Source organism: Plecotus auritus (genome assembly GCF_963455305.1).
Source record: "Plecotus auritus genome assembly, chromosome: 2".
NCBI lineage: Eukaryota > Metazoa > Chordata > Mammalia > Chiroptera > Vespertilionidae > Plecotus > Plecotus auritus.
The window spans coordinates 10,735,667-10,763,155 of record NC_137771.1 but is presented as its reverse complement, the minus strand read 5'-3'; the positions used below and the strand labels follow the sequence as shown (position 1 = coordinate 10,763,155).

Below are 27,489 nucleotides of genomic sequence, written 5' to 3'. Positions count from 1 at the left end.
GGCTTTGTCCTACCCTCGCACCTCCAACCCGCCCTCCACTCAGCAACCTGGGTGAACTTTACTAAGCACGTATCACAGTGGCTTCCAGGGCGCCGAGAATAAACGTCAATTTACTTCCTGAGCTCTGGCCATGCAGTGCCAGATCTGGCCGGCTCTTTCTCACCCAGGACCTTTGTACTTGCTGTGCCTTCTACCTGGAATGCCCTTCCTACCCCCAGCCCTGTCTGGATGGCTTCTCTTTAGCCCACAGATTTTTGTTTAAATGTCTGTTCTAGGAGAAGCCTTGTAGCCCTCCTCCCCATTATTCTTCATTCTCCATGACACGACCTTATGTCCTTCAGCACACTCATCACCAATTGTAAATATTTTTCTTATTATTCTAAACATATTTCTATAGTCTGTCCCTACTCACCTGCTACATCATAAACCTCATGAGAGCAGGTCTGCTTGTTCACTATTTTATTTCCAGCACCATCTCTGACATAGCAATTGCTCAATGCCCTGTGATGAATGAATGACGCAAATATTGGGGGAAGGCTCAGAGGCCTGACTTGCTCCTTCCCAATTCATCCAACACCACAGCTTCCACCACTAACTCATGCACCCCTCAAATATTTACAAATCATTCACAACATGCGTGTGTGTGTGTATGTGTGTGTGTGTGTGTGTGTGTGTGTGTGTGTGGTGGGGGAGGGAGGTGTGCTAGGCTGAGGACTGGCGAGATAGTGGTGAAGACATCAGACCCAATCCTTGTCCTCATGGGACTTCTGGTCTAGTTGGGGAGGCAGACTCTGAATACCTAGTGTCTGGGCCAGCCGTGGGCAAACTACGGCCCGTGGGCCGGATCCGGCCCGTTCCATTCGGCTGTTCTATCCGGCCCGCGGAGCCGAAAGAGCGGAGGGTTCTCTTGCTCTCCCCTCCGCTCCTTTACTTTGAATTTATATTAGTTCACACAAACACTCCATCCATGCTTTTGTTCCGGCCCTCTGGTCCAGTTTAAGAACCCATTGTGGCCCTCGAGTCAAAAAGTTTGCCCACCCCTGGTCTGGGCAGTAAGTGTATGAAGGGGAAATACACTGAGGTATCTGACCCAGTGTGGGCAATCAAGACTGGCTTCCTGGAGGAGGTGCCATTTAAGCTGAATCTAAAAGGATGAGTAGAGCCTTGGCAAAATAAAGGTGGGCAAGGAGTGCTGGGGGCAGGAGAACACTTAACTCCTAGAGTCTAGATTTTCCTACTGCCGAATTAGAGCCAGTGACACTGCCCAGTGCTCCTCATGACACCCTGGGCAGATGGAATGGAACAAGGGCCTGCAAAGGGCTTTGGGAAATGGAAAACACAGCGTCTGTTTTGGGGTGGGGGGGAGGGGGGGTGGGTAGAGGGGTGGTTGAAGGCTCATGGGGATTCACCCTGACCTCTAGGGAGGCCTTGACAGCCATCTGGGGACAGCCACGTTCTACAGGAACCAATAACCATCTCCATGGTCAGGTCCACCAGTCTGCCCATACCTGTGCCGGCCTGGTGTAACAGGTGAACGGAAGTGAAGACAGGGCGTGAGAGGGTGGGTGTGGACCACAGCCAGCCGGTGTGCAGGCGGCCAGCTGGTGGGACTGTCGCCCACATCGTACCTCCCCACTGCAGAGGCCCCTGAGCAGCAGACCCCGAGACAAGGATTCTGAGTGAGCGGCTTGTTTGTGAGGGTGTCCCCGGTAGCTGGGAGGGGTGGAGAACGAGCAGGAAGGGAAGGTGCCGATACAGGTGCATCCTGCAGGTCATCCTTGGTGGAACGTGTAGTGATGTATTATTTATGTCTCGATTTCCTAGATTACTGCCTGCCTCCCCGCCTTTCTCGCACCTCTGGATCCCGGCACCTCGCATCACGCCAGGCTTCTAGAGGTGCTCAATTACAAACGCTTCGAAGGAATACATCACTGCCCATTTCAAGCAGGGAGTTCTGGGTTCCGAGGCTCAGAACTAGAAAGGCCTTTGACAGTGACCTGCCCAAGGTGTGCCACACCTGCACGCTCCCCTGCAGGGACAGAAGCCCTGGCGCCCCGGGACGCCCATCCCCCCGGAACCCCACCAGCGGAGGAAAGCTTGGGGAGTCCCCGGGCAGCCTCTCCTCTCCGCTGCCCAGGAAACGAGGGCTCTCTGCCAATTCCTGCTCATCTTCTCAGCCTTCTCTCCCCCTCTCCCCAGCTGAAGAGGAAGTGGCTGAGACAGCTGTGGAGCTGGGACTCTCTCTAGTTGATATGCATTAATTTGTAAATATCTTCATTTATATGTAAATGTGGAGTCCCGCGCCCCACCACCAGCCCTAATGGGGCCCTGCAGCCTCAAGAAGCTGCCTCTTCCAGCAGGGCGGCCCCTGGGGCTGGTGGAATCAGATTAGGCTCCAGAGGGTCTGCTCCTTTCTTCCTTTCTGCCCAGGCCTTCCCCCTGCCACCCCCCCACTCCCCTCCTTTCCTCCCCCCCCCCCGCACCCCCCCCACACTGTCTGACTGAGACCTGAGAGACCACCACTGGAGCCCAGGCCAGGGAGTGAGCACAGGAGGGCGGGGCTCTGCTGTCCTGGTGTTCTGGTCACCCTGGAGACCATACCTGTGGCAGGGGTGGGGCACTAGAAATGATGGGGTCCTGGAGTGGGGTTGGGGGTCTCAGAGACCATGGCCACCACGCAGGGGCGGGGCAGCAGGGCTCTGGGAAGCTTGGGGATGATTCAAACGTTCACGTTCACTTGACGTAAACTCATCTGTGGGTCCCAGAATAGTTATTTTCTTCTCCAGAATGAGTGTCTGCCTCCGTTTTCATCGTGATTGCCACGGGCTGGTCTTGGGTGTGCTTTAATATTTTAAGGCGCCCCAAATCCTCTTTGGAAGCGGGTGCAGGAGAAATCATAAGTATACGAGTGAGGGCACCTGTGTGGCCACGTGCCACCAGGCGCCTCCGAGCCCCTTTGTACCCACATTCTCACCAGATTCCCCAGCAAGAGGCGGGGTCTGCCTCCGGCCCGAAGCCCGAGAGGAGGGGACCCAGCAAGGCCCTCCAGGCGCACACCCACCTCCCTTTCTTACAAACGTGGCCAGGGAGGGGCCACCTGCCCGAGTCCCTGTGCTGGCTGGAGGTACCCTTTACAATCCTCTCATCCCATCTCCTCATCTTACACATGGGGAAACTGAGGCCCAAGGGGCCAAGGAGCAAACCCAGGACCATCCAGTGGATTTGCAAATTTCGTTGTGCACCTACTGTGCATCAGGCCTTGTGCAGGGAGCTGAGGGTACAAGGTTAAGGGGTGAAGGGGCACCTGCTCTGTCTCCTGGTGCTCATAGTTACAGAAAGGAGAAGCAACCCAGGGGTGGAGAGTGGAGGGTCAGGCATCAGGCACTGAGTGGGAATGTAAGAGGCCCCCCAGGAAGCACAGTGCACCCCACTGTGTGTGCTGTAGCATCTCCCCGTGCGCCCAGTGTGGCCCAGTCAGATTGAGATTGCACTTTCTCCACCAGGCAAAGCAGCTGGCTGTGTGAAAGAGCATGCACGTGTGTGTGTGTGTGTGTGTGTGAAAGAGCATGCATGTGTGTGTGTGTGTGTGTGTGTGAAGTTGTGCGCATTCAGCGCCTGTGTGAAGCTACTGTTCGTTAATGTGGTAAGGTCCCCTTCCTTTGGGGGCAGGTACTGGAGGGGTGGCAGCCATAGGCTTTGGGGGAGATCAGTTCTGCTGGGGTGCAGGGGAGTCTAGAGAAGGCGTCCACAGAGGAACCTGGGTTGGGTTCTGAAGGCGGATGAGGAGTTGCCTGGGTGACCACAGGGACAGGCACTCTGGGAAGAGGGCCCAGTGCGTGTGAAGGTCAGAGGAATAAAAAGGGATCGGGGCCTTTTAGGGAGTGGGTGGGAGGACGTGGCAGGGCCTGGCATGGAATTGGCTCCCTTAAAGTCTTCTGGAAAAGGGGGAGAAGAATTAAGTCTCTCCATCCCAAGGCCGCTTCCCTCCCCTTCCTTCCTCTGCTTCTGACCCGGGGCCTGCTATGTAGGGTCTGTTTTCCTTGCCACGTTTGGGGCCCATGGGCTTCTGAGCCAGGCAGAGCTGGTTCCCACGGCAACTCTGGCATTCCTGGCTGTGTGACTTTAGGCACACTGCTCACCCTCTCTGGACCTCAGTGTCCTCGCTTGGAAACAGGGCTTGGAAAGCCCATCTTGCAGGGCTTGGGACGGGCTGGCTGTCAGGGGTCTGCTCCGTGTGGCAGAGCTCAGACTTGACCCCTTCTTGCTTCTTCCCTCCAGAAATGGGTCCCTCTTCTGAGCAGAGTCTTACTCTGCCTTCCAAGCCCATGGAGGGTGATCCTGAGGCCCCCTGAGAACCTTGTGCGATGGATGTAAAAGGGGTGGAGAGGTGGCCCTCCCGGTCCCCGACCCCTGCCCCTCACCTCACGGTGGACTGATACACCAGGTCCTCTCTCTTGCGGTAGTTTTCCATGTGCGAGTAGTTGGTGGAGAACATGGCATCGAAGGTAAAGATCTTCTGCTTGATGGTGCCGCCATCCATCACCTGCAACAGAACACAGAGGCAGCCACAGGTGAGCGTGCAGCCAGTGCTGGCCACCCTTTCCTCCAGGCAGCGGGTGGGCTCCGGGCCCTGGGGAGATGCAGAAGCCAGGAAGCCCACTGCCCTGTTGCCCCTGGAGAAGCCTCTGGGTTCCCGTCGCAGCTGTCACTGCAACCTCCCAGGTCATCCCCATTTCATTGATGTGCAGACTGAGGCTCTGCAGTGCAGTGGCTTCCTCAGGTCCTACAGCTGAGAAGGCTGGCCCTTCTCTCAGCCTCTTTCCACTGCGCCAGGGGCTCCGCTGCTGCGGCCCCTGCTCGGCCTTGCCCACAGAGCTGCACACAGAGGCAGCGCGTGTGCATGCATTCTGCAGAGTCACGGCTTGATCCCAACGCCATCCCCGCCTGAGAAGAGACAGAATGGGGGTGGGGGGGTTAGGCTGGACAGAAGGAGAAGGGGGAACTGGGCGGCAGGGGCAGCCACTGGAGCAAAGAGCTCATGGGGGACACTAACCAGCTACATTGCAATAGTTTCTGATGAATCCTGCCAGGGGTGGGCCCAGAATGGCAGGGGAGCCCAGAGGAGGGCAGCCCCCATCCTGGGGATAGGGTCGTCAGAGAAGGCTTCTTGGAGCAAGAGATTTAAGTTATCTCCTGAAGGAAGAGCAGGAGACAGCCTGGCAAATGGCGGGAGTGCTTCCAGCAGAGTGGACAGCAGGAGCCAAATCCTGCGGCAGGAAGTAACCGTGAAAGTAGACTGTTCGGGGTGCCAGGGCAGCAAGTCGTGGAGTGAGGAGGCCTGGGGAGAGAACGGCGTGCCCGATCATGCAGGCAAAGGAACCCAGCTTCTTGGGGTGGGGGTGGGGGCCATGGGGCCGCAGGGTTTCAGATTCGTCCTCTGGCCTTAGTGTAGGTTGAGGACGGATTCAAGGGGCACATTGGAGCCAGGGGGCCTGGGAGAAGGCTGAAAACCCAGTCTACTGGCGTGGGGCATGGAGAGAAGCGGACAGCGTGGCGGACCCACTCTCCCCTGGCCGCCTTTGGGACAGGCCAGGAGCCCCCCAGCCATTCACCTGGGAACACGAAGTCCGGAGAAGCCAGGGGACCCAGGAGGCTACAGTAAAGCCTGAGCCAGAGGACGAAGCCGCTCAGGTGCCCAGCTGTTCACCGCTGACTCACAGCAAGACCCCAGTGTCCCTGGCTCCCAGCTGCCGCCCGCCGCATCCCCGCCGCCCGCATCCCCGGGCCTGTGCTGCCTCCCGCTAATGAAAGTGTTACTCCACAAAGCAGCAAGGTATGTGTTGTCACTGTTTCAATTATTTATCTGTTTACTCGGCTGCAGTTTTCCGCTTGTCTCAGCAACTCTATTATAGACTGAAAGCTTGCAGCCTCTCGCCACTCAGCTGGGCTCCGGGCTAACAGCCTGCGACGGAGGCCTCATGCCTGGGCCTGGAGAAGTGGAATTAGCTCCATGCGGCTCTGCGTGTGGAGGCAGGGGGAGAGGGGCTGGGAGGGTGGTGGCCGGGGCCGGGGTTCTACAAGGGGCTGGGGTGGGGGACGCTGAAAGCCCCTGCCCCCACCCGCTTTGGCTGGGCATTGAGCTTGGACCTGTCACCCTCCTGGGAGGGCTGGCCTGGGTGCAGCTGGGCCCCTCTGGGCACATCTGGGCCCAAGGTGACGTGAGCCACAGCTGTCTGGCTCAGGAGCTGCTGCTACTGCTTTAGACAGATGCAGTGCAGTCCAGCCGGCAGTTACTGAGCACCAGCTGTAGCGTGTTTGGCTCAGTGGATAGAACATCGGCCTGTGGACTGAAGAGTCCTGGGTTCAATTCCCACCAAGGGTATGTACCTAGGTTGCAGGCTGGATTCCCAGCCTGGGTTGGGTCACATGCGGAAGACAACCAATTGACGTGTCTCTCTCCCACCGATGTTTCTCTCTCTGTGTCTCTTCCCCTCCCTTCCACTCTCTCTAAAAATCAATGGGAAAAATATCCTCGGGGGAGGATTAACCAACCAACAAACAAAAGAATAAGGAGGCCCCTCCGCCCATGTAGGTGGGAAGCTGGCACCACGGCCTCTCGCCCCCTCCCTTGCCTCTTCTGCATCATGGGGCCAGCTTCCCAAGTAGGGTTTTCCATGGTTTCAGTTACTTCCGGTCAACCATGGTCAAGTAGGGGACAAGGGGAAGAGGGAGGAAGAGGATCAAGGAACCCTTAAACCCGGGTCTTAGCTGGAGGCCATTTGGCAATGTCTGGATCCGGTGTTGGTTGTCACAAGTGGGGAGGGGAGAAATTGGCATCCACGGTAGAGGCCAGGGACGCTATAACCATCATATGATGTACAGAACAACCCTCCAAAGAATGATCTGGCCCAAAACGTCAGCAGTGCCGAGGGCAAGACACCTGCTCTAGGCCCACCTCTTCGTGTGGACCCACAATGCCCCTGAAAAGTCAGTGGATTAGACAATTATGTTCCCATTTTGCAGATGAAGAAACTGAGGCTCCGAGAGGCAAAGCGATTCAGCCGAGGTCCCACACTGGACTCGGCAAAGCTCTGGCTCCCAGAGCAGAGTTCACACCCCACCCACTGAGCGGAGAGAGGCTGTGGGTGGGCTCATTGCCGCCCAGCCCCTCCTTTGCTCCAGTGCAGCTCCGTAAGGGGCAGGGTGGGGGGGGGGGGACTCAGATGCGCAGAAGGGGAGGTTGGAGGGTTTTCTCCTCCCTGATAGTGGAAGTTGACTCACAGCCTCGCCTCCTTTCTATCTGCTCCTAAAATCTGGCAGCCCTTATCGTCTCAATCTCAAATTTCACTCCTATTTTAAAATTATTATTATTATACAAAGGAGAAAAAAAACCTGTCGGTAAAACTGTCTGCTCGAATTTATTCTCCAGACTGAGAGTTTTATTACTAGGAAAATACACTCGCACGCCACACGCACACACACATGCCCACACACCCCAGATAAAGTACCGGAGAATTATCTGAGTCATAAATCCCTGTTTCGGGCCGAGGGGCAGGGGAGTTTCAAGGACTCACCTAGTTTTCCTGTGGTTTTATTTACATCTTTTTCTCTGGGGCCGTGTCTGGGCTTCTTTGTCGGCCTGAGAGTGTTAAACGGGTCTTGGGCAGTGGAGACGAGCATGTGTGGCGGGCCTGCTATGGGCTGGGCATCGCTGGCAAACACACATTCATGTAACTACAAAGGGAATGGCCGATGTGAACGAGCTGGTGAGGCAGTCCCCCCTTATCTGCAGTTCTGTTTTCCATGGCTTCAGTTACTACGGTCAACCATGGTCTGAAAATTATAAATGGAAAATTCCAGAAATAAGCAAGTCCTAAGTTTCCAATTGCACGGGTGTTCTGAGCAGTGCGATGGAATCTTTCACCGCCCCGCTCCGTCCCAGCTGGGCCGTGAATCACCCCTTTGTCCAGCACACCCGCATTATGCATCGAGTAGAATGAGGTATTTTGAGAGAGAAAGAACATTCACATAACTTATTACAGCATATTGGTATAATTGTTCTATTTTATTATTTGTTTTTCTCATTAGTCTCTTACTGTGCCTAATTTATAAATTAGACTTTATTGTGGGTGAGTGTGCATAGAGAAAAACAGCATGCATAGGGTTCAGTACTTGTCATGGTTTCAGGCCTCCGCTGGGGAGTCTCAGAACATGTCCCTCGTAGAAAAGGGGGGATTACTATGTTATTTAGTTCCAAGGTAGGAAGGTTGGTTAGGGTGGGCAGACTCTGATGAAGGCAGCAGGCACGTAGTAGGTGCTCAAGAACGGGTGGCTTTTCTCCTCCCCGCCCCTCATGAGCATCTGAGTCATGCAGTGTGGAAGGATCCACTACATGTGTGGAAGGGAGTGAGAAGGCGGAGACCTGGCTTCTAAGTCCCACGGGCTCTCTCGGCAATGACCCCCGCTCTGGGCCTCAGTTTCCCTAAATGCTCAGTGAGGGATATTTGGGGCAGAGTGACCGCAGAGGGCCCTTTCTACTTACATGCCCACAATGTTTTCATTCTAGAATAGCTGGCCCTAGAAACCACAGCTACTCACGCTCTGGGCTGGCCCATTAGGGCTCAACCAGCTGCCCCCAGGCCCCTGTGGGATCCCATCCCAGAGCCGCGGCTGCCCCCACCAGCAAATTTGCCTTCAGCCAGGCGAGGTTGATTTTCAAGTGGTGCCACCAAAGCATGCGGACAGACTTGGTTGGACAGACTTGGTTGAGCCAGCAGCGCGAGAGCCCGCCGGCCAGCCGGGGGTATTTCATTTGAAAAACAAATGTCTCCAACTCCAGCCTCCTCACCAACAACATCCCTGGGTGCCATCATCAGAAGAGGGAAAAAAAAAGAAAGAAAGAAAGAGGGGGGGAATCACCTCTCCCACCCCCCAACCTCCTTTTCTTTGTGTTCCACAAAACCAATTACAGATTGGAAATAGCTGTAATAAACTTGATATCCCACTTAGGGGCCAATTCCGCTGCGGCTGGAGAGCGTAATAGTGGCAGAGTGGAAAGTGCTGGTGTATTTTGCTGGAGCTGTTTAAATTGCCTGCCTACATTATCCCAGCGCCTCTCCAGCCGGGAAGGAATGGGCCGTCCTGGAGATGGAGCAGCTGAGGTCTCCAGGGCTGGGCAGTGAGAGGGAGGGTCTGCCAAGAGGGTTTTAATGAACGGATTAGATGTGGGAGAGTGGATGGTGCCTGGGCTCTCCGGGCAGGCAGACCCAGGTTCAAGGCCCAGCAGGGGCAGGTCCTATAGGGTTGTCGTTGGGGGTAAAGGGACAGCTAATTAGATAACACAAGTGACGAATGTGGGCTGGATACCACAGCCAGCATTAGGAGACTCTGTTCTGCTGAGGGTGCTGCCACGTCCTGGCCCTGGGTTCTCAGGCAAGTCATCGATTGTCTCGGTGCCTCCGTTTCCCCATCTCTCACATGAGGGATGTTAATGGAACCCATGCCCCAGTTGTTCGGAATACTCTAAGGAACAAATATACGAGACCGCATCTTGGAAAACGTGAATCTACTGCTCAGTTCCTAGTGTTGTGTTCGTGATGGAAAGCTTCTCTAGAACCTTCTGCCACGCCAGCAGAAGTCCCTTCCCCACCTCACTCAACCCCGTGAGCCTAGAATGTGGACTTGCACATAGTATGTCCTTAATGTAAGCTTGTGGGCTGCACAAGTGAGTTGGAGGATGAAGAAATGGGCCAAAGCAGGCCTGTCTCGGTCCAGCCATTCAGCCACGATGGGGAGGACGCTCCCTCCATGGCCCGGGGTGCAGATGGCACCTGATTAACTAGCGCTCATGGAGGGCTTCTCAGATCAGGTCAACCCCAGTGCCAGGGCTCCAGCCATCCGTGCCTTTGAGCTTCCGTTTGCGGATTGAGCTCCTTTCACAAGCAGTGCTTCTTCCGGGAGCAGAGCCCTGGGCCCCGCGGAGGAGACAGTGAGGAAACACCATCACCTCCCTTGAATTCTGCAGTCCCAACCCCTCCGCTAGAACCTGACGCCCATGCTGTACCTCTGATTCCCAGAGCAGAGTTCTGCTATGTAGGGGGCTCTCGGCCCACGTTTTTACAGAAATGAGCATCTTTTTTATAGATGCACATATTGGCTGCTAAGCGGGTCAGTGAGGAGCAGAGATTTGAACCAGGGTCTGTATCTGAGGTCTGGATTGGAAGTAGCTCAGGCAGTAGAGTTGGATTATTAGTAAGTGTTGGGTGGGGGGCAAGGAAGGGAGTGGGTATTCTATACCAAGGGAAGCCTGGGCAGAGGGGTGCAGTGCATGAAACCACCTGCTCAGGGAGGAGAGAGAGGAATGAGGGTGGAGAGGAACGAGGGTAGGGAGGAAGTGGGGGACAGTGATGCGGCTTCTCCATGGCCTGCTGGGTAAGGGGAGGGGCAGCCCAGGGTTCCTGTCTTCCTTGTTGCCATGGTGACCCTGGACCACTCTTCCCCCAGACCTCCTGCCTACCTGTTCTCCACCCTGGGTCTGGGAGCTGGGTCAGAGGCGCAGCCAGAGAGGGTAGGGCAGGCTCCCCTGGGGCCCGGGGCTGGGAGAAGCCACATTTCCAAGGACAGAGAGAGGGGGAAATCCTCAAGCCAGGAGCCACCCACCTCTCCCGGTGGCCGGATGCCACCTCTGCTGTGTCTCCCTTGTGAGTCCCACCTTCTGGCAGGGCTGGGCTCAAGTAATTGGCTTCCCCGTGTGTGTGAGATCCGGTTTTGACAGAGACAGCTGGTGTCATAAATTGCCTTGTCTCATCTGGTTACTGCGTGATGGTAGACAGCAGCTCGGGGATGGGGTGCGGGGAGGGCCGGGGCCCCGGGGGCTGGAGAGAATGAAAGGCGGCTGCTGGCTTTGTGGGTTCCACATATGTGTGCAGGTGCTTATGCACATGTGAGGAGGTGTGTGCGCAACTGGTGTGAGCACAGGTCCCAGGAGTGGCCGGCATTAAGGGGTGTGAATGCATATGTGTGTTAGCAGGGAGGAATATACAAGCCTGCGCGCTTCCGGGCTGCATATGAGGGTGTGTGTGTGTGTGTGTGTGTGTGTGTGTGTGTGTGTGTGTGTGTCTGTGTGTGTGTGTAAAGCAAAGGAATGGTGAGAACGCTTGGTGCTGTTCTAAATGTCTAGATGAGGGTTGGGGGTGGTGTAAGATCCTATGTGTGTGCATGTTGAGGCTTGTGTGTCAGTGTGTGGATTCCTGGTGTGTGTGCACGTGTGTGTATGTATGGTGCTTGAACCCACAGTGTAGGCTCAGTCTATACTCCCTGTCCCCTGCTCCAGGCCAGTGGGGAGGGGATGTCAGCTAGGGTGCCTGTGTATGGGGGTGATTTTCTGAGAAATGCCAGGTTGGGAGACAACATCATGTCAACCCTGCCCCCTTGGCATCTGCTGCCCCAGGCAGGCACCCATTGGTCAAATGCAAAGCCACAGTCAGCTCCCAGCCTCCTTACCCCGCAAACTGCCGGGTTCGGGCCTGGATGCTCTGGGACCGCCCTGTGCTGCAGGGGCTACAGGCAGGCAGCAGGGAGACAGGCAGGGCCTGGGTAGATGCCGAACACTCCACTTCCGTGCACACCTGGGCAGGTGGGAGTAGGTGTGACAATGTTGATTTCCCTGGAAGCCCACCCAGAGGTTCCATTTCAGTGAGTCCTGGCTGGAGTCCCAATCCTGAATTTTTAACAAGCCCCATGGAGTCGGCCGGGTGCAGGGGTTGGGGACCACAGTTGGGAGATGCGGTCCTGAACTCCCCAGATCTTCCCCAGCCAGAGCCTCTGTTGCAGCTTTCCCCGGGTGCCCTTGGTGGCCCGCCTCTCAGGGCGGGAGACCCTTCACTGCCCATCTAGACCTCTCCCTTTATAGACAGCCAAACTGAGAACCAAAGAGGGGAGGGACAGGCCCGGGGCCACACAGGAAGGAGGCGGCAGGGCCAGCAGCCGAGTCCTCAGCTCCAAGGCACCTCTTCTTTGCACCACACCCTCTCGATGTTTGGAATCCAGACCCTAGAAACCCAGGCTCACCACGGGTGCTGTGCAGCCGAGGCACCTGGGACACCGTTTCCCACTTTCAGGTCAGGCTGGTGGTGTCCAGCTCCCTGATGCCTCTTCCCTGCCTCCTGACAATGGTCCCAGCACCAGAGATGGGCCCCACCCCAACGGGAGGGCTCTTTCCCATGTGGCTAAAGCTGCCCCGTCATGTTCTGGATGTGGTGGGGCTGATGGAGGAGGAAGAAACAGCTTTGTCACCCATCTCCCCGAAGGCCAGTCCTCATCACCTGCCCTCAGTCTTCATTCCTCTAATCCAAGTGACCTCAGCTTCCCATTCATTCATTCATTCATTCATTCCCTCCTGCGGCCAGGCCCATGGACAAAGGGTAACATCAGACATGATCCTGGCCCTCACAGAAAGGGCGGGGCAGGGAGATCACAGAGAGAAACATCAGCAGCACGTGCTCACCCTGCCACTGCGGCCAGTGTGGCAAGGAGGTGGCACAGGGTAGGGAGGGGGTAATGAGTCCTGCCAGGGTCCACTGCGCTGTGCCCTGGAGGACAGAGAAGGGTCTGCAGGGCAGACAAGGGGAGGCAGGAGGGCAGAGCCGAGGTTTGGGTAACATGACCGGGATTCAGGATGGGTTCTGTGGGATGCTGTGTGGGATGCAGGGACTTGGAGCCTGGCCGTGGGAGCAGGGCCTGGTGTGAAGGGTCATGCTTCATACTTGATGGTGTCAAACTCCTAGGGTGTCAGATCAAATTCAAGCACTCGGGCAAATCACTTCACAGCTCCTGCCTTAGTTTACCCATCTAGAGATGGGGATAACAGAGGACCACCTCATAAGTGGCGGAAGGATGGATGTAGTTTTCCATGTAAAGTGCTCAGAAAAGAGCCAGGAAACGCTCTATAATTGTGTGCGATTGGTATTACCTGTAAGATGCTTAGCACAGTAGCTATTAGATAGTCGATATTATTATTGCTATTATTCTATGGGAGAGAGATGGCAGCCACCGAAGGCTTCAAGAGCAGAGGAGTGACAGCTCCCACTCGGGTCAGGAAGAGCTCCCTGGATGCCGTGTAGATAATGGTCTAAGGACAAGCGGGTCTGGACTTGGGAAGAGGCCATAGGAATGAGGGAAGAGCCCATTTCCCCAGCCCCTCCATCAGAGCTTCAAATGGACTTTTGGATCCTGCGAGCCTGCTGAGCAGGTGTGTGTGGGGATGGGGCCTGGCTGAGCCCTGTCTGAGCCTGGTGTCTGAGTCTCCGTGTGCAAGGCCCTGGCCCCAATCCCCTGCCGGTGCCACCTCCCATGACGCCCTGCGTGGCCGTACTCAGCGCTCGGTCCCACTGTACCTCCTAGACTGTCTGTCAGCGAGCACACCTGTGTGGACAGGTTGTGTCCAGCAAGGGCTCATCATGGGAACAGATGCCCAGCTTGTGCCAGCCTGGCTGACCGATGCAGCCAGGAGGGGCTGCCAGTCCACGGGGAGGGACCTCACTGTGCCAATCTGCCGAGTCCTCCACACTCCGCAGGCTGTGCAGACAATTGGGCCTGTGTCAGCAGGATCGGCCGCCAGCAGACCCATGGACATGGCCCATCGGCGGCCTGTGCCAGCCTGCCCACCTGCGGACATTGCTAGGCTGGCACATCCTGCCCCCTGAAATTAGCTCACAGCCTCGCGGGCAGCCCAGCCGGGTGGAGCCTGCGTGTCTGTCCATCTGCGGCCACCCCCGGGGGTGAGCACTTTACCAAGAACCCAGCAGCCTGCTGGAGGAACACAGCCCTGAGTGGGAGCCGGGAGGCCTGGGCTCCATCTCCCCTCAGCCACTAACTGGCAGTGGATGCGGGAAATTTGCATTTTCTCTCTCGGCCTCAGTTTCCTCATCTGTTAAATGGGATGAGATTGGCTGATTCCTAAATTCACTCCCTACTCTTCCGTGCAGGTGATGCTAGCCACAGGCACACTCCGGGGGGCACAATTCTACATTTGAGGGGTTGCCCTGGAGCTTACCCGACCCTGTTCATCTATTTGTTCCTTCAACAAAGAGTCACCATGTCCCTCCACATGCCAGAGACTGTTACAACAGGTGCAGGGGATAAAGCCTCAAAGAAGGCAAAATCCCTCTTCTCCTGGGGTCTCCATTCTAGTGGGAGGAGACAGATGATAAATCATATGAAGGAAGATCGAAGAAATGCACCAGATTGGGGAAACTGTCATGCAGACAATTAAAATAGTGTGATGGATGGAGCAGGTGGGGTCACGGCCGACTAGGTGGCCAGAGGAGGCCCGGCTCGGAGCCCACGTTTAAGCTGCCATCCCAGTGAGGAGGGGGTCAGGCTTGCTTGGAAAGGACCAAGTTGCTTTCTGCCAGATCCCCATGGTTTGCTCAGTGCTCCTGGCTTCCCGTTGAATCGGGGCGGTGCTCTCCGCGTTTTGCAGTTGGGGCCAGAGTCTCAGAGAGGCGACGGGGTTTACTGACTGCCCACAGTCCAGATCCAGCTGGGCGGACACAGTCCCACTTCCACTTTCCCGGAAACGAGCCTCAGTGTTTGTGGCAGACTGTGTGACCTCGCACAAGTCACCCCACTGCCCTGGCGTGGCCCTCCAGCATCGCGTTTTATTCCTCAACGCTTGATTATCAACGTTTTCGAACATACGGAAAAGTGTAAAGGGTTTTAAGAGCAAACACCTGTAGCCTTACTACTTGACATCTATAATGGACATTTGACCACGTCCATTTTATCTCATGCCCCTCCCTCTATCCACCCCTCTGCCCGCCCAACCACCCCCCTGTATTTTCTGGATGAATTCCAAAGTGAGCCGCAGACATCGGCACACGGCGCTCCTAGCTGCTTCAACATGCATATCGCTGATTGGACGTCAATATTTACGCACAAGTCTCTTTTTTAGGTGAACTTTCCCTACAATAGAATGCACAAATCTCGAATGGACTGCCCAGTGAGTTCTGACAAATGCATTTACCTGTGTAACCCGAATCCCTCTCAGGAAGCAAACATCACCATCACTCCAGAAAGTTCCTTCCCCCCTCCCCCAGTCCAGTTTCTGCCCCCACGCTAGCATTATGCCGATGTTTCTCACACCATTCTTTTTCTGCTGTAGAATTTCACATACGTGGATTCACACAGCAGGTTATTGTTAGTGGAGGCTCTTCTCTCCCGGCGGAATATTTTTGGGATCCACCCATGGAGTTGTGTGTGCTCATCGCTCCTTCCTTTTTATAGCTGAGTAGTATTCCACTGGAGGAGAGACCACAGCGTGTCAGCCATTCTCTTGTAGTAGATGCCTGGCCAGTTTCCTGTGTGGCTCTCACGGCCTACGCTGTGATGAGCATTCGTGCACACGGCTTTCTAATGGACGTATGTTTGTATTTCTGTTGCTACTGCTTGGTTTGATAAAGAGTCAGTTGAACTCAACAAGTGTTTCCCCAGTGCCTGCTAAGTGTCAGGACCTGTGCTAGACATTGAGGTGAGTGGCTCAGCCTGGGCGGGGGGCTTGGGCTCCAGAAGCTCCGAGCTGGCGCAGGAAGTCAGAATGCACAGGGGACCAATGCTGTGTGCACGTCACCACGTTTTATTCTCACGAGAGCCCAAGGGATGCTCATGGGGACCCCAACTTTCAGAGGAGGCAACTGGGGCCAGAGTGATGAAGTGACCTGTCTGAGACACGTGGCAGAGCTGGGCTTCAGACCCGGGGTAACTTCAAACCACGCTCTTTCCTTTGCCGTGCACGATGCCAGGGAGGCCAGCGATCTGCTCCAGCTCACACGGGCAGTGCCTGACAAGGACACAGGCTCCCGGGTCTCCTGCCAGGGATTTTTCCTGATACCAGGATGGCTTCATCTTGAGGACCTTCAGAAAAGGTCTCGGCATTTGTTGGACCAACACGTCCTACCGGAAGTAGGACTGGGAGAGCTGAGTTACATAAAAGCCTTGATTATTTGGGGGTTTCTGTGTCCTAGTGCATGAGACCATCAACTAAACTTGTCCCCGTGCCTCCTAATCCAGGACTGTGAACTCAGGGGCCCCAGGAGCCAGGCAGGAGCTGCATGTGAGCCCCTGGCAGACAGGGGGAAGTGGTGGGACCACTGCTGAGATGGAGAGGCTATGCAGGTCCGAAGTCATTTAATGACAAAATAAACCCCAGTGTATATCGAGGCAGCACAATCTGTGAACTTGGTCTCAGACAGCAGTTTTGTGAGCACAACTCTAAGCGGATGAAAGGGGCCTGCTCACTGGAGGAAGGCGTGTGTGATGGATCAAAGGTGGAACCACATTCTCTGACAAACCTCCACTCAGAGATGGAGGGTCCATGCTCCCTCCCCCTCCCCTTGGAAACCGGGGACATTCTGACCAATGGAATACGCGTTAGTGGCGCAAGTGTACCAGTTTCCAGTCCAGGTTCTTAGGAGGCGGCATCCACTTCCTGTTGCTGACCATGGTGCTGGAGCGGCCACGGGGAGCGGGAGGGGCTCCTGGCGGGCCCAGCCTTGCAGCCCTGCCTGCACACGCATGGAACTGCCTTGACCCCTCCAGATCAGACCAGCTGCTGACCGAATCAGACCACTGACCCCAGCTGACACCGTTTGAAGCATGAGAATCAGCCAGCTGAGCCCTGCTTGAATTCCTGGCCACATAATCGTGCGATGTAATGAAGTGGCTGTTGTTTTAAGCACTGCATTTGGAGGGAGGGTGGTACACAGGGATAACGAGAGCTGGGTGCGCAACCTCTTTGGAGGAAGAGTGCAGTGTCAGTACCTGCACACACGGGAAGTACCTTGAAGTTTCCACCCGATCGTGAAAGCCTCTGTTTGACTAAAGCCACATCTGGGTGCGGGGAGCTGGCTGTGTCAGGCAGGGCCCATCCAGAAACATGACCCATGCATAAAGGTAAAGGAAGAGACCGCAACATTAGGATTACTTACACAAGTGTGAGCATGGCATGGGTGGCACCTGGAGCAGGGACCAGTGGGGCTGCTACTTTTCTAAGGAGCAGAGGGGAAGGTGCAAGGGACTGGGAGTTTACCTGTACTTGAGAGAGAGAGAGCAGCAGGTAAAGGAGAATGCCACCCAACAAGAGCTTGGGCAGAGGCACACAGGAACCCAGCGGAGAGGAGCTGGAGAACGAAGATCCTGACCTCAATTTCACCTGCCCTCCCATCTTCTGCAGGTGCCTCCCAGGCACCAGACAAACACAACTGGAAGCCGGAGGGCAAGGAAGCCCATTGATGCCACCCATGGAGTTCATCCTCTGGGTACAAAGAAGGATGGAGAAGCATGAACTGGGTCTGGAGCGTCAAGAGGAGATGTTCCCGTAGGGACAGGTGGCACGGACTCTAGGAATCCAGGGGGCTGAGTTTGAGTGGTCACCCAGCTTAGGAGGTTCCATCAGAGGCTGTTCCTTGTGTGCTTGTCCCATGGCTGAGCAAAGCGAGGTCCCTTCCCCCAGAAATGCCCTCTGGCATCGCCAGAGAGAGATTCCCATTCACCCACCACGTTTCTTCCCAGGGCTGCCTCATTTGCCTGGAGGGCACGAGAGCCGGCCCATCTCTGCTTCTTCATCAGATCCAGGCTCTGCGAAGTGGGGGGCAAGGGGAGCTGAGAAAGGAAGGCCGGTCTTCCCTGGCCTGGCGAGTAGGTCTCGAGACTGGTCCTCCCGGGAAGTTTGGCATGGGGCTTGGAGATGCTGAGCCCTAACACAGAGCCCAGGTGGAGTTTTCTCCCCACCACTTAGTTCCCAGGGCAGTTTTCTGGGAAAAAGCCTGACTCCCACCAGGCTGCTCCACCATCAGCGTGCCTGAGTGGTCACATGGGGGTCCTGTGCTTAGAGGGCCCCACACTTGGCTAAATGCTTTGCTATTGCCATCTTGAAATTTGAAATCTGTAATCATTTTTGAAGGAAGGAGCCCACAGCTTCACCCACACAAATAGGTATTGCCAAGCAGGCGAGAGGCCCCTGGGCCTTCCCTTGGTCTGATTCCTTTGTCTTGATCAGGATTCAACATGCTTTCTCATAATAAATATTTCAGCATCCGCAGGCTCTACAGACTGTCTCACAACCAATCAGCTCTGCTGTTAGAGTGTGAGAACAACCATAGACAATCTACAAACAAATGAATGAACATGGCTGTGTTCTAATAAAACTTTATTTGCAAAAACTGATGGAGGGCCAGATTGGGCCCCTGATCTGGATTGTAAGCCCCTGCTCTCCTGAGTCGAATTCTTTATGACTCAGCTCCAAAGCTTTCACTGACATCTCCAGAGAGAGCTCAGCTGCTCCCCTCTGCCCTCGCCTGCACAAGCAGCCGTGCATATTTATCTATGCAGCCCGAGCTGAGAGGCAAGCTCTGTGCTCAGCACGGGGCTACAGTGGTGAGCAAGAAGGCGTGGTGGCAGCCTCCATGGAGCTTTGTGGTAAATGCTGGGGGAGCACCAGGTACACACTGTGGAAGACCAGGGCTGCGACCACTCTGTTCAATGCTGTACATCCCCAATCCCAGCACAGTAACGTGGTGACGGAATGAGCGGGCCAATGCCCAGATGCATGACCATATACTTACAAGTCTTTCCTTCCAGTGAGCCCTGAGTCATTTCTGAGGTGGACCTGGCAAATGCCTTTACCAGAGAGGTTGAGCAACTTGCCCTAAGACACACAGCTAGCAACAGACCTGAGATTCTAATGCCCAGGCCAAGCTCATTTCAGCCACATCCAGGAGTTAGACTGACACACTGGTTTCCCAGTACAGCCACAGAGGTAGCACGGGCAGCTGGTATCACAGGCCCCGAAAAGAGTGTGTAGATGTTCTCACATCCCACGGGGTCAGCAGGGCTGGTTTCACTCCTCTGGGAGAGAGAAGATGGAAGAGGCTGGTGTTGGTCCTATTACAAGGAAACTGTCCAATAAAAATCACCCAGCCTATTAAAAAAAAATCTTTACCTGGCTTTGAACGACACTTGGTGTTATTACAACAACAACAAAAAAATCCCATTTGCTTTTCATTATAGATCTGGCTGTATTTTGTTTCCTTGTCCCCAGAGAGCAATGACTTCCCTGGCAGGGTGATTACTAAAAGAAAGAGAGAAGGCAGTGGGCTTTGGAGTCAGACAATCTTGGATCCAAATCCCAGCTCAGCCACAGGCTCACTGAGAGACTGAGATCCCTCATGAACTCTGTGGGCCTCAGTCTTCTCGCCTGTAAATGGGCATACTGCTGCCTCCTGCCCAAGGTTTCGGCAAAGATGAAATGAGGATACAGTCAACAGTTACGACTTTGTGCCAAGCACCCATTGCACCGAGAGACCAGTCACTCACACATAACTTAGAAAATCAATCAGCAAGGTGACCTTGAGGGGCGACCATTTCTATGCAGCAAACAAACCAGGGTGTGGGGTCTGGAAATCGGCCTGGGGATTCCGGGAAGGGCCAGAGGCGGCCTCTGGAAACCCGAATGGCTCTGGGAAGACTGGAGGAAGATAATGCCACACGGAGGTCAGAGCAACGGAAAGACGCTGAGAAAGAATGGAGCTGGTTACGTGAGGGAAGAAGAACGTGATCTGAATGGCAGCAGTGGACTGAGTGAGGTGGAGAGCAGTGGGCCCTCAGCTCAGAGGTGGCACAGGTGGGTTTGAGCCAGGACTGAGCCTGGTCCTTTCACCAGCTGGAGACCCAGCCAGCCATTGTGACTGGTTGGCCACTGCCCGCTGAGGTGCCAGGGCACTCGGACTGCCTTTGAGCCTCAGAAAGGTGGCCAGGCAGAGGAGGAAAAGCGGACCCAGGCTTTTTCTCTGTAGGGTAAGCAACTGTCCAGATTTGCTGGGGACTGAGGGGGCTGCCAGCCTGCAGGACTTTGGGGTTTAATACCAGGTCAGCTGCAGGCAAACCAGAAGTTGGTCTTCCTCACTAGCTCAGTCCTGGGCAAACTCAGATGAGTAAGTCACCCTAATTCGATGTCACCCGTGAAATGGATAGAGAGTAAATAGGTTGAAGGTATGGGGTGGCAGATTCCATCAGTATCAACCGGGCACTTTTTAACTGTCAGAGGTACTCAGCGATGGAATGGTGTGTCTGCAGCGGGTGGTGAGCTCCCCATCATCGGGGGCATGTAAGCCACAGGTAGATGCTTCTCGGTGAAGAGTGCCCAGAAGCCCCCCCCCCCTCTGTTGTGAACTCTGTGAGCTGGAAAGAGGAGTGGTCTCTCTGAGCTCTTGGGCCTGCTGTCCAGAGTCGACCCCATCCCTGCCTCCCTCCATGCCTCACCGGTCCACTCAGTGAGGCCTGAAAATGACTTGCACAGTCAGGTGAATATGACAGCAGTCAAAGGTGCGGCTTTGGTGGGGAGAAGGATGTGTAATTTGCAGAAATGCTACCAGTGCATCAAATGACATACACGACCTGTGAGTGGGGAAGAGTGATGGACAGTTTCAATGGCTCTGGTTTGGGCAGGGTTTTTTTTTTTTTCTTTTGAAATCTTTGATAGACACTGATATGAAAGGGCCTGAAGATCACCTCCTCCGGGGCTGAGGTCTACCTGGAGGGTAAGAAGCCCGTTGCCTCTGAGCCTGGCCTGTTTCCAGGGCAGCGAACATTGTTATCTCTCTGATCCTGGCCAGAAACCTGGTCCCCCTCCAGTCAGCGGTGGGCTCTGAGGAGCCTGAGGAAGGGGGGTTTAGGGCTCTGCCTCTGTGGATCCCCGAGGGCGCGCCAGCTTGAGCTGCCATGCCTCTATCTGAGTTAGGGTACCAAAGGCCCCCTCCAGCACCGCTCCCCAGGAGTTATTCAGGGTGTCCCCGCTGCCCCCTGGGTCCTCTGCCCATTCTTGCTAGACTGTCTGGGGCCAGGGAAGAAAACAGTTCTGAGGGACAGAGCCAGGAGAGTGGGATGGATCCCTCAGCTCGGAATTGTTTTCTCTTGTTTCAGTTGAGGTCTTCAAAGGAGCCACTTCCCTGAGCTCCGGGGGGTGAGGGGACAGACAGGGTTTGGAGTCTCCTAATTTGGGCTCCCTGCAGGGCTGGTAATTCAGCCACCTGTGCGCACAAAGAGGTGGGAAAGGAAGCTGCCAGGAGCCAGCGGGAGCACAAAGATGCTGCCTCAGCCTCAGCCTCAGCGCCAAGTCCCTGAGGAGGAGAGGATGGTGGCGGAGGACAGGGGCCGGTGCTGGAAACAGGTGCCTCCGGAAGGCGCAGGGTGCGAGTTCAGGGCTGCAAGTTCTGCATGGGAGGAACCGAGCTCCGCAGCGGGGAGGGGCTCGCCGGAGGCCGCTTGGCAAATTCCAGGTGCTCACTCCCTGGCTGGAAGCCTCTGCTCTTCTCAATGGGCCCTGTGGCCCCCATGGAGGTGCAGGCCTAGAATCACGAGTGGAGAGTAAGGAAGGCGCCCCCTTGTCGCTGGAGTGATGGGGAGACGTGCACTCAGACTGGAGTGATGGGGAGACGTGCACTCAGCTCCTGCCCTCCGGGGGCTGCCTGGCTGCTAACACATACCTGTTCCTTCGTCTGGGGGCATCGCCAGTCTGAGGGAGGAGACGCAGATGGACGCTAATGGAGCGCCCACTCTGACTGGGAGACTGAGCCCCACACAGAGAGGGGTGGCCGTGGGGCTCTGGGAAGCTTCCAGGCTGGGGACCTTGTCAGGCCGCTCCTGAGCTGAGGGAAACCCACAGGGAACTCTTCCAGTGAACTCAGCATTCATCCATAGGTGCTGACACTCCTCCTCCTCCAGGAAGTCCTCCTCAAGATGGCATCCCATTCCACAATACAGGAGCAAGGCGGTCTGGATCCTTCTTCACCCACTAGGAAGGGACTGAGAGTCACCCAAAGTCTCAGGCAAAGACCCAAGCAGCCCCTCAGGGTGTCACACTTGCCCCAGGAACACCCCAGGTCTGTCACCCCGAGTCCCATCAGAATCACGCACCTTCCCTCACCTACAAATGATATCGGAGCCCATCAGAGCTGCAGGCACCCCAGTTCGGCCTGACCCTGCTCCCCTGCCTCTCATGTGCCCTAAGTAGCAGCTCCCCTCTCATCCTGACAGTTCATTTACAGCCCTGTCAGGGCTTCTGGACTAAGAGGTCTGGTGCAGGGGCTGGGGCCCCGAGAACAGGCCACCAGCGCAGGAAAGAGATGGCCCTGAACTGACTGACACAGGCGGAGGGTTCGCTGCACAGAAGACCCTGGAGCTACCGTGAAGATAGAGGGAACCTGTGAGTGTGTCCACCTGCCCAGTCCGCCGTCCACAGGGCTGAGGGGGATCCCTGCCTTGGGACAAGTGACTGTCCCCCTGGATAAACCTCTGGGACAGTCACTTGCCCCCTCCCTTGCACCCTCCCACAGAGCCCCCAGGATGGAGGCCAGCCACAGGTTTGGTGCCCCTGTACTTCCACCTGCTTAGAGTCCCGGGAGGAATGAATTGGTTTTTGTTGGGCAGGTTGGCAACAGCAACTTCCTCCATTCCCAAGGCACGTGGGTGGCCGCCCGAAGCAGGGCTGGAGGACGGGGGAGGCAAAGCACAGCCACACCATGGGCTCCCTCCTTGAGGCTGGGTGCTCCTCTGGGCACATCGCAGGGAAGCTCGGGCACCTGCTCTTGGGCCATCTCTCCTTCAGCTTCACTCCCCAGGGACACAGGAGTCCCTAAGGCACTGGGTGCTCCTCTGGGCACATCGCAGGGAAGCTCGGGCACCTGCCTTTGGGCCATCTCTCCTTCAGCTTCACTCCCCAGGGACACAGGAGTCCCTAAGGCGCTGTCCACAGCCCCAAAGTCCTTACACCACATGGGAACCCCCTACAAAGCACCAAAGCTGGAACCTCAGAGCGGACTGCTTAGGTGACTGTGGGGATGGGGCCAGAGCGGGGACTGTGGGGCATATGGAGTCCGGGGACCTGGGTCCTAGTGCCGGCTCTGCTGACAACGAGCAGGAGGAGTAAGGCTGCTCACGCTGGCCTCTTCAAGTTCTGTTTTCTCACTGAAATGATCCGCCCGGGGAGAACAAATGGAGGAGCAGAGTGGGAGAGACTCCTCCCTCACCCCGGCAGCAGCGGGGAAGGAGGAGAGGCAGGGCCCTTCCTGCACTCGGCAGGCACCGAGGAGGCACCTGCCCTGTGAGGCTCCGGGTGCTGGGAGACAGCGTGATTACAACAGAGAGCCCGCCCCTCCGCGGCTCACCCTCTAGAGCAGGGTTGGCAAAGGTTTTCAGTAAAGAGCTGAGCGTAACTATTTAAAGCTTTCCGGGTCACGTGGTTCCTGTTGCACGTACTCAGCCCTACTGTTGATGGGTGCAGACAATGAGTAAATGAGTAAGCTCCGCTGTGTTTGAATAAACTCATTTGCAGAAACAGGTGGTGGCTGGACTGGGTGTGTGGGCTGCAGTTGCGTCTGTTTGGGGGACCCAGGCTGGAGAATGAGCGGCTCCGTCTCTATGGTGGAGCCAGTCCTGGCCCAAAGAACGGAGCCTCACCCTCTAGGAGCTCAGGGTCTTGGAAAAGCAGCAGGTTCCAGTGCAGGGCTTGCTCTACCCTTCTCTCTCCTTTCCTCACGCGTTCCTCCTTTCTACGAGCTTCACAAAGGAGCCTGGGGCTGCCTTCTCCAAATAGCTTTGAGCCCAAGACTTTCCTTCTCCACAGCAGCTGCTTAGTCCCCACGAAGGGCTAAGGAGCTGGAAAACCAGCTCCCCACATCCTCTTCCCCTGTGTTCTGTGACCCCACCTTCTAATCTTTGCCCGGCAGGGAGCTTCCTTTGCCTTCCTAACTATGGACAAGACGCACCTCCTCCAGGATGCCCACCCAGGTTGAGTCTCCTGGATTGGGTCTTGCCTGCATCTTTCTAAACCAGTTTACAGTGGCACTTGTTTTCTAACTATATGGATGCCCATCTCGCCTATTAGACAACTCGTTCTCATTAGGGTGAGGGCAATATCTAGGCCAGCCAACAGTCAGCCACCCCCAAGCAGGCGAGCACAGCCAGGAAAACAGAATCACCTAGTTCATCCCTTCAGATATGCGAGCAAAAAGAGCTTATTGCTGTAACCAATGAGACTTTGTGATCATTTGTTACACAGCATTACTGGGGCAATAGATAACTGATACATGTTTGGTTAAGAATTTGGTTAAGTAGAGTCCAATTGCCTGGGATCAGCTTCTGGCTCCACCATATACTAGATGTGTGACCTGGAGCAAGTTACCTAGCCTCCCTGACCCTCAGTCTCTTCATCTATTCAGTAGGGTAATAATAGAAGTCATCTTAGAGGATGTTGTGAAGATTAAATGAGATAGCTCATGTAAAAGTGCTTAGAACACACAGCAAGTGTTTGTTAAAAATATTATTGCTGTTCGAGGGCTGACCAGAGCCTGCGAGGATAAATTCCTTGGTCATTCCCACCTCTGCACAGTCTGATTAAAAAAAAAACCACAACCTCCCACCCCCTGTCACTCCTGGCTCCATCACTGTTTCATTAAATCACTGACAACTCTTTCCTCAGGGGCCACCTCCAAGCTCTTAATCTCTGTGGCTCAGAAGAAAAACCTGCAGAAGAAAATGCAGGGGAAGATCCAGGACCTTGGACAGAGCCCTCCAGCGGGCACTTCAGAAAGGAGCCGGCTTGCCCGGGAAAGGCGCACTTCTGTTTGGAGACCCCTGGCTGTGTGGACCTGGTGCCAAAAATCGGTGTGAGGAACGGAGAATGCAGCTGGCGGCGCCGCGTGGGGGAAAGGCAGCCTGTGGATGTCAGGCAGGGCGGAAGCCTTCCTTCCAGCTGCCTGGTGGGCACAGACATCGGCCTGGAAACAGGTGATGAGGCGGCATATTAAAAGGAAGAGTCAGCAAGCACCTGAAGAAGGGGCTGACCAAGGATGTGGCGGGGCGGGGGATGCTGAGCGCGTGCACATGTGTGTGTGTGCATGTGCATGTGTGTGTGCATGTGTGTGCACGTGTGCATGTGCGTGTGTGTGTGCGTGTGAGTGTGTATGTGTGTGTGTGAGTGTGGCATGGCAAGAAGATGCGCCTGGGTAAGTGGGTTTGGGCTGGATTTACATGCACATATGAGTGAGAGGGCAGCTGGGTAAACAACGATTTTCCAAGAGCGGAGTCTTGCAGGAGGCACACAGCAGACAGAGGTGAGAACCTCACAGGAACAGTCCCACCACCGTCCATACCCCAGATCTGCAGCCCGACGGCCTCGTTCTCCTCGGGAAGGTGATGCGGAGCTCGCTCAGTGTGTTCCAGACCCACCAGGGGCTGAGGAATCACTCCGCAATCACCCACATCAATATTTCTGCAGCGAAACGTCTGGATAGTAACACTAAGTGAGATCAATACAGACCATAAATAACCTCCCATTGGCTCAGGCTGGGTTTTGCCTCCAAGTCAGTTCAAATCAGGTCCAGTGTGGCCAGCAAATAAATTATAAAAAAAAAACTCCTTTCAATTTTCAGATCCCTTTGGGTTTCCGGGCTGCAGGTAGGGGTTGTGGGCCGGAGAAAATAGAGTAAGAATGATGGCCAGATGCGCAATGACCTCTACGACAGCTGCCACGGATGGGGTGTCCACCATGCGGTCGGCCCTGCTCACAGGTTGGCTGGAATGACCACCAGGACCTTAAAAAGTGGGCACGGCCTTTTCCTTTCCATAGAGAAGGAGAAAGGGTGGGTTGCCAAGGTTACAGGAGTACCTAAGTCCCCACAACAGGTAAAAAGAAGCAGGAGCATAAAAGAGGTAAATTGCATTCAGAGAATCATCTGGAATAAAGTGCTAGGAAGAGAGAGGCTTAGCTTAAACTCAATGGTCCGAAGCTGCATCTGCACCTGCCGGTCGTTTAGTTTCCGTTTATATGTGGAATAAGGGAATGATGGGGCCTTGAGGACCACCGACCCTTTGCCCAGGTGCTTCCTATCATGATGTCCTCCCGGAAAACAGTGGCAGCATATGCATCCCTGCTCTGGTCTCACCGTGTCCACACTCCCCACCCCCATTCACAGCTGGAGAAACTGGCTCATGCACAGTGACTTGCGGGAGGGCACACGTTGTCTTGGCATGACAAGAATCACGGTGTTCAAATGCCCCATATTCAATATTCTTCACAATAACAATCAGCAATAGTGTTCACGTGAGTCGGGCGCTTACTCTACACCAGGCCTACTTCTGTGTCCTTACGTGTAGAAGCCCATTTAATTGAAATGGTGGGTGCTGGGTTGGAAACAAGCTTGCGGAAAGGGGCTCATCCATGCTTGGCTTCCTGCTGCTGGGTTGCCACAGGAGGCTGGTGATGTGGGAGACACATCAGAGATAAGAGGCCCCCTGGGAGACAATAGGAAATGGCAGAGTAGGACCCTCCCCTGGCCCAGGGGGAGGCAGGTGATGCAGCTTCCTGGGAATCTAAGATAATAAGCAAGGAAAACAATCACTTGATTTAAATGAATGGAAGAAGACTTGGCCTCCCTCTGTCAGAGGAAGCCGTTAAGGGGTTTTATTTTATTTTTGGCCCTAATAATATTACCATCTCCAGGCTGGTTATTATCTGTCACTTTCCAGGGAAGATTGAAAAGAAAATAGTTCTATCCCAGGCAATTGCAAACCGCTCCATTTGATGAGTTGCTGTTCCCACTTAGAAATTACATGCACCAGTGTCAGGTGACCGGGCCCGGCTGGGTGGCTTTCGCTGGTTACAGGAGAGAGGGGAGAGGAGAAAACCCTCCTGTCTCAAAATGCAGTGAGTGTGAGAGTTACCGGGGGGAGGGAGGAGGGCACGCAGCGAGGACACACATCGCAGCCTACTCAGCAAACCCCCGCCTTGGCAGACCCGGGAGTCTGCCCCTAGCAAGCTCCCTTCTGCGGCTGTGGCCGGCGGCTGCATGGTTTGAGAAGGCTGCCCTGGCGTCTGCCAAGCCCGCTTGGCTGGGGAAGTGGATGGTTCTGAGGGACTCTGACATCACGAAGAGTCAGAAGGTGTCGGACGGAGCAGGAGAGGATCTTGGAAAGAACCTGGTAAATCCACATCGCAGACCGCGGAGCCCCAACGTCCCACGGCAGCTTAGAGCTGGAGCCAACACTGGTTCCCTGCCCTGTGATGTCTAATGGAGACGGGGCAGGACAGGCAGACCCCCAGACCCTCCCCTCTCCTTCCTCAGGCTCGCTTCAGGGGACCCTTCACAAACAACGCCAGAAGGAAGATGAGGAAAGTGCAGCCTGTATTCTAAGTCAAGGGTGGGGAGCCTTTTTTTTTTTTGCCCAGGGCCATTTGGATATTTACAACATCATTCTTGGGCCATACAAAATCATCAACTTAAACATGAGCCTGCTGTATATGGTCAAACATTTAATTAACTCACCCTAATGCCTTGGCAGGGCCAGACCAAATGATTCCCGGGCCTTATATGGTCCGTGGGCTGGATGTCCCCCACCCCTGTTAAATGCTCCATGAGTATCATGCCGCTTAATTGT

General features: G+C 55.3%; 1 protein-coding gene across 1 annotated transcript in view; it reads right to left on the bottom strand.

Moving 5' to 3' along the window:
- The window catches only part of IGSF21 (immunoglobin superfamily member 21), a 209,911-nt gene that overhangs the window by 69,560 nt on the left and 112,862 nt on the right, over positions 1-27,489 (bottom strand). Inside the window, exon 3 of the mRNA XM_080654871.1 lies at positions 4,422-4,543. Coding sequence (XP_080510997.1) covers positions 4,422-4,543 — 122 coding nt within the window. The remainder of the gene's footprint in view (positions 1-4,421; positions 4,544-27,489) is intronic.